The sequence below is a fragment of the Rhamphochromis sp. 'chilingali' genome, assembly GCF_963969265.1.
Source record: "Rhamphochromis sp. 'chilingali' genome assembly, chromosome: 18".
NCBI classification, from domain to species: domain Eukaryota; kingdom Metazoa; phylum Chordata; class Actinopteri; order Cichliformes; family Cichlidae; genus Rhamphochromis; species Rhamphochromis sp. 'chilingali'.
The window spans coordinates 5160391-5170381 of NC_137945.1; the positions used below are offsets into that span (position 1 = coordinate 5160391).

Sequence of the window (9991 nt, forward strand, 5' to 3'; positions counted from 1 at the left end):
TTTTACTGTTTCAGTTAACACAGTTTACTGGGCTGCAATAACTACAATACTACCATCATAATACTACAGTAATACTAAAATCATAACTGAAGTGAAAATCTGAATAATCACTCAGAGCTGCTTTTCCATGCAGTAGAATTGCTAACATGCTAACACAGTTTAATGAGCAGAGTTGTTCCAAACAGTCAGGCTAAAATGACAAGATAAAAATATAAATACATACCTCACAGTAACTGCACTTGTAGAGTCTCTTTCTGGTGTGGATCTGTTGGTGTCGTCTCAGGTAACCTGGAGCTTTAAAAGTCTTTTCACACAGGTCACATTTATAAGGTCTCTCCTCAGTGTGGGTAAACATGTGGCGTTGTAAGTGTGTGTCTTTAGCAAAGTGTTTGCCACACTGACCACAGCAGTACACATCTTCTCTGGTGTGAATGCGTAGATGTGCATTTCGGCTTCCACTCTGGCTGAAAGTTTTTCCACAGATGTCACAGCTGTATGCCTTAATTCCAGAGTGGGTAACTAGATGCCTCTGTAAGCTGGCACTGTGAGTGAAAGCTCTGCCACACTGATCACAGCTGTACGCTTTAACTCCACTGTGGATGAGTTGGTGTTTTTTTAGAACATCCTTCCAAGAAAAAGTCTTTCCACACAACTCACAGCTGTACGCTTTAACTCCACTGTGGATGAGTTGGTGTGATTTTAGTGAACCCTTCAAAGTAAAACCCTTCCCACACTCGTCACAGGTGTGTGTTTTCTCTCCCTTTCTTCTGTGAGGTCTGTCGGCCTCCTGAGAGCGCTGACTTCTCGCTCCATGTTGGTCCTGCAGTGACAGAGATACAAACAGAGGCAGTGAGTGAAATGCAGTCGTGGAACAAACTCAACCTTCAAACTCCATTAACACTAGTTTTAAACCTGAAGGTGGAGTGTGGCACCAAACACCTTAAAGGTCTCTTATCCCCACCTACTGGTAGTTCTAACACATTACATCCAACCTGGTGTTAAAAATAATTCATGACTGTTCAAACACTAAAATCAAGCCCATCCCTCCTGCTGTACACAGTTATTAATGCTAGCATGCTAACACACTCAGAAAAGTATAAATGTTTACCAAGTCTATACTTTTATGTTTCCTGTTTCCTATTATATATTTCTATCATTTTGTCATTTTTCAATATTAATAATTACAATGTAACATTTAAAAGTTGATTCAGTGAAGGAAAATATTTTACTTTTGCTCCCTACATTAGAAAAAGAAAATTGTATTTTGTACTCCTTACATTTACAAAACAGATGTGTTACTTTTAAGGCATCTGAGGGGTTCATTTCATCACTGCAGGCATCAAACATCAAACCAACTTGAGAAACGGGAAAAGTAAGACATGAAAGACAATCCTGATCGTGTACTAATCACCAGGGTATGAAACATAAAAAGAGATGAAAGAGGCAAAACTGTGAGTCATAGTCAGGAGTTAAAGTGAGACGTTGTTCTTCTTTCTTTTTTGCACAGCACCTGAACAAACAGGTAATTTCAAATGCAGCGTTTCTATCAACAAACATCAGCAAACACACAAACTGTTTGTGTGCAGTTTGTCTCACAGTGTGTTGCTGGCTAAAGGTCCAGCTGCTGCACATCACAGGGAGAGAAAAGGAAGAGAGCTAACTTCACTCAGAGATGGAGAAAGATAAGACACACAGGACAGGAGAGGAAGAAGAGAGGTTAGATTTAAAGGGAAGGACTGCTCAGTGGGATTCGATCAACTGGAGATTAAAGCTTACATGTAAGTCCTCATGTGTTGAAATCAGATATTGGGTCTGTACATGTGACATTGTGTTTTTTCAGGTTGTGAAAGATGCTGCAAAACAATCTGAGGCAGATTAACTGTGTTATTTAAAGACTGCATGAAGATCCTCTGCAGGTTAGTGCAGGATAAACAGGTTCGTTTGCTGAACTGTGATGGATTTAAAGTAAAGAACAGTGTGTGACTGGTGCACAGTGACTGTGGTGCTCATGTCACAGTTAGATTACATCAAGTGTAGCAGAGATTCATTTAAACTGAAGCTCATGATGCTGACATTCATTCACTGAGTTCCACCTTCATACCAACAGTATAGTGTCTAATATAAAGCCAGTGTACTGTCAGTGTAGAGGATGGAAATCAGCCAGGACAGCTCATGAAACATCTGCTGACATCTGGTTGAATTCAGTTGTGTACATCCACAGAGAGCAGCAGGTCAGCTGATCACAGCCTGTACTTTAAGAAAATCTACTGGAGCTCTCAACAGAAATTATTGTGAGCTGTGATTCTTTTCCCCACGCTGAGCCACTACAGCTGATTTTAGGGTTCCCACCTGCTCAATCCCACTTTAACCTCTTCCCTGCTCATGTTCCTGTTTAGAGGCAAAGTCACCCTCTACAGTGTAGGCAACAGAAAATACACATATGTTTTATTTTCCTTCATTTTCTACTTAACTGATAAAACAGAGAACCTTTATTAGAAAGAAATAGTTTGTATTTGATCTACTAATATTATTTTATTATTATATTAATATAGTACAACATTCAGTTAGTTTTGGATAAAAACGTTCTTCGAGGAGCTACTTTTACTACTGTTCCTCAGCCCTCAGCCTTAACACTGGCTCTCCACAAGGCTGTGTACTGAGTCCCCTACTGTACACTCTGTACACACATGACTGTGTTAGTTTCCACCCAGACAACGCAGTCATCAAGTTTGCAGATGATACCACTGTGGTGGGGCTCATCAGAGCTGAAGTTCAGAGGCTTTCAGATTGGTGTGTAGATAACAACCTGGACCTCAATACCACCAAGACAAAAGAACTGGCAGTTGATTTCAGAAGGAGGAAGTCTGAGCTGCAGCCTGTCAGCATCAACGGGGAGTGTGTGGAAAGGGTCTCCAGTTTCAAGTTTCTGGGTGTGCACGTAGACACAGACCTCCAATGGAGCTCTTACATCTCTGCAGTTTTAAAGAAGGCCCAACAGCGTCTCCACTTTCTGAGAATCCTCAGAAAAATGGACCCGAAGAAGGAGCTGCTGACCATCTTCTACCGCTGCTCCATTGAAAGTGTGCTGACATATTGCATCGGTGTGTGGTTCTCCAGCTGCACCACAGCACAGAGAAAGGCACTCCAGAGGGTCATCAATATGGCCCAAAAAATCATTGGACATCCTCTTCCCTCCCTGAAGGACCTGTACAGCACTCGCGTCTCAAGAGGGCACGCAGCATCCTACGGGACGGTACACACCCAGGACACGGGCTGTTTAAGCTGCTACCATCTGGCAGGAGGTTCAGGCTGCTGAGGTCCCGAACAAATGGACCCAAGGACAGCTTTTACAACAGGGCGATAGCCCTAAACAGCGCTAACAGCTGACCTGACTGACTACCTACCTGGACTTTTTTTTTTTTGGGAAGGGGGGGGGGGGGGGTTACAACGGTAAAATCAGTATCATATATATTATTATATTTATAACAAGGTGCAATAATAACAGTGTGCAATACAAATACACTTGTTCTTCTTTATTATACTGTGTTGTGTTGTTTGTGCTGCGTTGTGATGTGTCAAATCTTGTCGTGTTGTGTTACATGTAGTGCAGATGTAGGACAGTTTTCCAATTTCATTGTACTATTGTACTATGTATGACTGTGCAATGACAATAAAGAGTTAACTTAATAGTAAAGAAAAACAATTGCTTGTGACTTCTTAATGTTTGTAAACACAATTTAAAAATATATAATAATATACAACACAGTCATATAACCGGTTGGGAGGATGAGAGTTTGAGACGTGACTGATTATTTGGTGAAACTGTGATATTTTCCTCACCTTCTGTGTTGAGCTCATTGTTTCCTCTGTAGTGACTCAGCTGAGTCCAGATGGCTGAAAATGTTCCTCTGCTGCTCCGTCAGACTCTTCTCCTCCTGCTGATCAGCTGGGACACAAAACAGATCTTTGTTAGGCTCCACACTGCACTGAAGAGTCAAAGTGTCTCATATGTTCATCTGACAACACAAAGTACAAATTTCACTCTGATTGCTTGTAGAAATCTTGTGAGACGTGTTGTGCTGCAAAGTGAGGAAACTCTCTCACTCACTTATACTTCAGGAGGAACTTTGTGACATTGGCTCTAATATTCTAAGCAGCCCTTTACTATGACAGGGCCAGAAAGTCCTATTTGAAGGTTTGGGAGAAGGACCATGTTAAAGGTGGATTGGGGTTTATACACTTTGTTATGATACAGGTAAGGCTGTAAGAGCCTGAGAAGGTGTCCTGAATGAACCTCTAAAACCAGTTTTCAGCTAACGACTCTGCTTCAGTCTGGAAAACAGCAACTACAAGTTTAAAGACTCCATCAACAATTCACACCCAGCAACAGCCTGAACAGCTCCTCCTGTGGTTTCCACAAACAGGGACAGACCTGTTACTCCCCCACCCCACACTTTCCACACCTTCAGCCCCCCAGTTCCACCCCCCACCCCAACCATTCATAATAACAGAGGCCCACACCTGATCACCACTTCACAAGTCTCTCCAGCCCCCATGGTGCCGCTCTCCAAACTCCACCATTCTCCAAAGTTTGCATCTTTTCATCTGGACGTAGCTTTTTGTGGGAGAAACATTTCCTCACTCATCTACGTGACTTCTTCAGTTTCAGCTGACTGCAGGTTTCCTCAATCTTCAACAGAACATTTACATAATGACTGAAACGAGCACCACTGAAGGAACAATGGGCTGGGAGGTCAGTTATTGAGCATTAATATGCAAATTCTCATGAACATTGATCAACAACCTCTGATCAAAGCTCATTCATCAAATGCTGTGATTGCAGCGACTCCCCAACTCTCTGAATGGTACTCATGGCCATTGATCAGCGGTCTTTGATTAATGAGCTTTGATCAGTGGTTTCAGTGCTTTCCTTCCTGCTTTGACTGCAGCTGTGTTTGACACAGGAAGACATTTTTACATTCTTCACACTCTCCTGCACATTAACCACCACAATATATTTTTATTCTCTGTGCTTTCAAATATGAACACTGTTTACTTTCATCTCTGTTTCATTAGTTTTTGTTAACATCTTCCTGTGCATCACTTTACAGCAGCCAGACTCATTAAAATGAGACTTTGTAGGAGTTCACTTCCTTTCATGTGTTCATCCACAGCAGCTGGACAATAAAGTTTATTGTGACCCTGATACTGCAGCAGATCGCTCTCATCCATTTCCTGTTATCACTTCAAATAGAAACGAGGCTGTAGAGGTTTGGTGCAGGCAGAAAAACAGCTGCAGGGACAATGAAAAGACTTTTCTGCTCCAACTTCTCCCAGCATGCTGAGCTAATGATTAGCTGGTGTTTTTCTCCAAACACTCTCTCACTCTTCTCTCAACGTGTTCACAATAAACTGTGAACAGACACCGAGGAGAGCAGCAGAAGACCTCATTCAGGAGCTAAACTCAACATGAACTGAACTCACAGTAAAGTTAGCTCGGTGCTTACCTTTAGATGAGCCCACAAACCGAGAGAAACTCCGCGATGAAGCTGCAACTCTTTCCAAACACAGGAAACAGATCAGGGAGCAGAGACCCACGTGGTTCACGCTGATCTCAGCTACGATCCAGGAGACAAGGGTGGGCAGATCGATGCAGATATCGATCCAAGCGTTGGTGCTACTTTATTCTCTTTGAATGAAAAAACAGCTCTCTGTGCAAACGCCTCTCGTGGAGCATTCTTACTTTGTTCCGCCCAATGACTGTAGAAAACATGGACGACGCGACAGCGCCTTCTTCTTATTCTTCTGTATAGGGTTTATTGGCGGTTGGCAAACAGCAAAATGGTGCATTACCGCCACCAACTGGTGTGGAATGTGACAAAATAAAATAAAATAAAATATTCAAATTCTCCCGAATTCTTCCCCTGGAGCATCTTCCTTGGAGGGTTCAACCCGGGGTTGTGGTCATGGCATATTAAGAGCTCTGTTGGCTCTCAGGTGACTGTTTCCTCGTGGCTGCGTGCAACGGGGCTGGGGGAAGGTCTGTGCTGACGGACGTGGGTTACTGACCTGGTAGCCTGGCTGCCCCTGGTTGGGTCCGGGAGGGGCGTGGGATTCTGGGGGTGCTCCGTCTCTGGGCTGGGGCCCTTGCTGGGCCTTGGGGGCTTGCGTCCTGGTTGGTGTGTTGCCAGGGTTGTGGGCGGGTGGATGTATGGGGGCCCAGCCCTGGCGCAGGGTCCACTAGTGCATCAATTCAACTGGTGGGGGAGGTTGTTACACCTTGCAGGAGCTCTCCTCTCTTCAGGAACTCATTATGCAGGAGGGGGAGATACAGGAGAGGTGGAGGAAGATCTCAGCCTGGGCGTCGATTGTCTTGTGTAGTCTGGAAGATGAGTGGATGATGGGGTGGGTGCAGTTTTCTCTGTGGTGGGGTTAGGTGGACTGTCCCGGGCTCTGTGGGGCCAAGCGATGTTGTTGAACTGGGCCCCGGTCCGGATGGGCCTGGGCCCCCTTTCCCTGGCGGGTTGCAGAGTATGGGGGTGCCTACTGGGGTCAGCGGGGGAGCTGGCCCCAGGGAGGGGTCACGTGCCCCTCCCTTCCTTCCCTCCCCATACCCAGCTGCCTCCATCTTCCTGCTCCACCACAATCACCCACACATGCAGGGCCTTGGGGTAAAGGTGTGTCACCAGGGTGCAGGGGAGGCATCCCCCCTCTGTCCCCTTCTGGCTGCCTGTGCCTCAATTTTATCCCACAACTTAGACATTCACATTACTCACACTCTCATTACACATACATATAGGATCTTGGGGGTGGGCACGATACACGGACTCCAAAAGACCATCAGGGTGTACAACCTCCCCCCTGGCGTCGTGTCCCACCTCTCAATTTTAAATACACGTAGACATTGAGGGCTATCAGGAGGGGCTATGCGCTTACCTGCTGCTCTCTGGCAGGTAGCTCCATGCCCTCCTGGGTTTTAAATGCACCTTAGAACACACATGCATCAACACTGCATATGAGCAGGCGGAGGGAGGTTTGGAGTCTTCACACACCCCGTTCTCTGCAGCCTGCTGGAGCGGGGGGCCAGGAGGAGGAGTTGGCCATCCGACTGGGGTCTGGAATGTGGGGCCTCCCTGCTGCTGCGGCAGTCTGCTTCTCCCCACCGCAGGGAAACACCACCTGGGTCTGGGTGCATTTTCCCCCTCCAGGGGGACCCGGTTCTTAGAGTATGCTTGGGGAGTGTGATCGTGTGTACAGTGTCTCTCTATGTCTGTCTCCACGTTGGGTGAGTGTTGAGTAATTGCATATGAGAGCATGAGGGTGGGAGCTCACGGGCACGTCTCTGCAACCCCCCCTGGCTTCTGCTCCGCGGCTGCTGAGTGAGCCCTCATCTGGGACTCTCCTCAGCTCTTTGTGGGACAGTGGCGCGGCTGCCCCTCTGTTGGTCTTCCTTGGTCTCTTGTGTTCTGGGGGCCTCTGGATGTCTGGAGTTTGATCTCCTCCATACCTGCTTCATGCCCTGGAGGACGGGGCTGTGCCCCCCCCACACCCTCTAGCAGACCATTACATGAAGGAACCTTTTAAATACAAGCACGCTCATGCTCACAGGTGTACACACGGGTGCTCACACACACAAACTACACCCTTTTTGGCTCCTCAAAGTACACCGTGCGCTGTCGATCTTACGCGCTGCACAATAATGTTTAATATTTAATATTTACTGTTATATTCCCATAGATCATCATGATGATCGTCACTGATCCTTTTCCCCACCTTGATATTAAATCCAGGAACTATAAATGCTATCCCACTTTGGTTGGCTGTATTCTTTGATGCAACTGTGTAGATTTTGACATAAATCTACACAGTTGCAGGAATATACTGATTAATATATTCCTGCACTGTATGTGAATTTAAGATAACACCCTTCTCCTTGGTCTTTTTGTTTAACAATGTGAAATCTACTACTGCATCAGGGAGCATCCATGGTGGTATTGTAGGCAACGGTACTGTTTGATGTATGTTTATCTTGTCCAGATTAAGTTCAGCTGTTTTCTGTCCCACTGTCCACCCAAAGCTCTTCAATTGCGTTTTCTCTTTTTCCCAGCATGGTTGGAAAACAGGTTTTGTCAAATGATCGTGACCATGTCCTTGTAAACTTGCCCAGTAATTCAATATCAGTTGCTCTCTTCTTATTTGAAATGGCATTTCCCCCATTTCAGCCTGTACTGCTGCTGCAGCTGTTGTTTTGAATACAACTGAGCAAAGTCTAGTATTTTAAAAGGTAATGAAATCTTTCATCAGCTTCATAACCTTTAACCCTGTATTAGTGTTATTGTTTTTGAAACTGACCTGTAATGTTGTCTGTCATCACTGTCAGTGCTGTATGTTTAATATCATTGTGGCTTCTGTGAATCTGTTTTACTGTTTCTGAACTCTCGCGTCTTCTGTTTACAGTCTTTGGTTAGAGAAGTGCTTTTAGCTGCTTATCAGAGGAAAATGTACTTCCTGAACAAAAATGCCCCCTAGAGGCTGAAGACGGCAATGCATATATCATGTTTTAGATTTTTTTTTGTTTCTGTTTATGCATAACAGTAAAATGTTTAGGATGTTGTGGGGATAAAAACAAACACTTCAGTCAATCCACACTGGGACCCTGAAATATGTGAAGATCTAAATATTTGTCAAAGTAAGATTTATAATATTTGATGTATAACTGTGTTTTATAGGGGAAAAACCAAAACAAGGTTGAGTATAGAGAGAAATAACAGAGTAAAAGAGATTAATGAAATATTACACAGACATAAAGAATCCAATTTTAAAATCAGTCACTCCTGTTAAAGATATTATTAGAATATGTTTACAAAGCTCTAAATAACATTTACCCTGCAATAACACAACTTGGAAACTCCCATTGTAAATTAGTGCTATATTTAAAAGGAAATACATACATGCATTAATAAAAAATAAAAAACAATTTAATGACATTAATATAACCACTAAGAAACCCTAACTCATCGAATCAAACTCAGCCTGCACAGTAAAATACAGTCAAATTGATCAAAAACTGAACTGATGACTTCCTACTTAGAGACTCATTTCAGTTCAGTGATGGTGGATTATAACCTCCATTCAAATCATTCAAAAAAGAGAAGAAGAAACTGTAGAACATGTTATATTACACTGTGAGAAGGTAAATGATCCAAAACCTCAGTAACATAAAAATGAAACTGGATCTTATTGATTTACTGCAAAGTTAAGAAGTGAAATTGATCGGGCCTTATTCCAATTTTTAAAAGAGAGTAAATTGTTGCTGGTCGACGCTCCAGTTCACACTCCACACCAGTTGGTGGCGGTAATTCATCATTTTGTTGTTTGACAACCGCAAATACAATAAACGATGTAAAGAAGAAGAAGAAGAAGAAGAAGAAGGAGGAGGTGGAGCAAAGTGTGAATGTTGCACGAGAGGAGGCGTTTGCACAGAGAGCTGTTTTTTTATTCAAAGAGAATAAAGTAGCACCAACGTTTGGATCGATATCTGCATCGATCTGCCCACCCTTGTCTCCTGGATCGTAGCTGAGATCAGCGTGAACCACGTGGGTCTCTGCTCCCTGATCTGTTTCCTGTGTTTGGAAAGAATTCCAGCTTCATCGCGGAGTTTCTCTCGGTTTGTGGGCTCATCTAAAGGTAAGCACCGAGCTAACTTTACTGTGAGTTCAGTTCATGTTGAGTTTAGCTCCTGAATGAGGTCTTCTGCTGCTCTCCTCGGTGTCTGTTCACAGTTTATTGTGAACACGTTGAGAGAAGAGTGAGAGAGTGTTTGGAGAAAAACACCAACTAATCATTAGCTCAGCATGCTGGGAGAAGTTGGAGCAGAAAAGTCTTTTCATTGTCCCTGCAGCTGTTTTTTATGTGCATTAAAGTTATATAAAAATGTAACAGTGCAAATTCCTTGCTGACAGTTTAACAAAAAGGCATTTCCAGTGGAAAC

General features: G+C 43.9%; 1 protein-coding gene across 7 annotated transcripts in view; it reads right to left on the reverse strand.

Annotated features, from left to right (window-relative positions):
- LOC308385627 (uncharacterized protein) overlaps nt 1–9991 on the reverse strand; it is a gene marked incomplete at its 3' end in the record, with an annotated part of 121348 nt that overhangs the window by 29987 nt on the left and 81370 nt on the right. For 2 of the 7 annotated variants that reach the window (XM_080864684.1, XM_080864685.1), the window contains exons 1-2: nt 3841–4476; nt 224–820 (exon numbers count right to left, since the gene is read on the reverse strand). In XM_080864684.1, coding sequence (XP_080720810.1) covers nt 224–820; nt 3841–3858 — 615 coding nt within the window. In that variant the 5' untranslated portion in view covers nt 3859–4476. Of the gene's footprint in view, nt 1–223; nt 821–3840; nt 4477–4521; nt 4691–5507; nt 5810–9991 lie in introns of those variants that run through there. The other 5 variants (XM_080864680.1, XM_080864681.1, XM_080864679.1 and 2 more) reach the window with 5 other exon arrangements.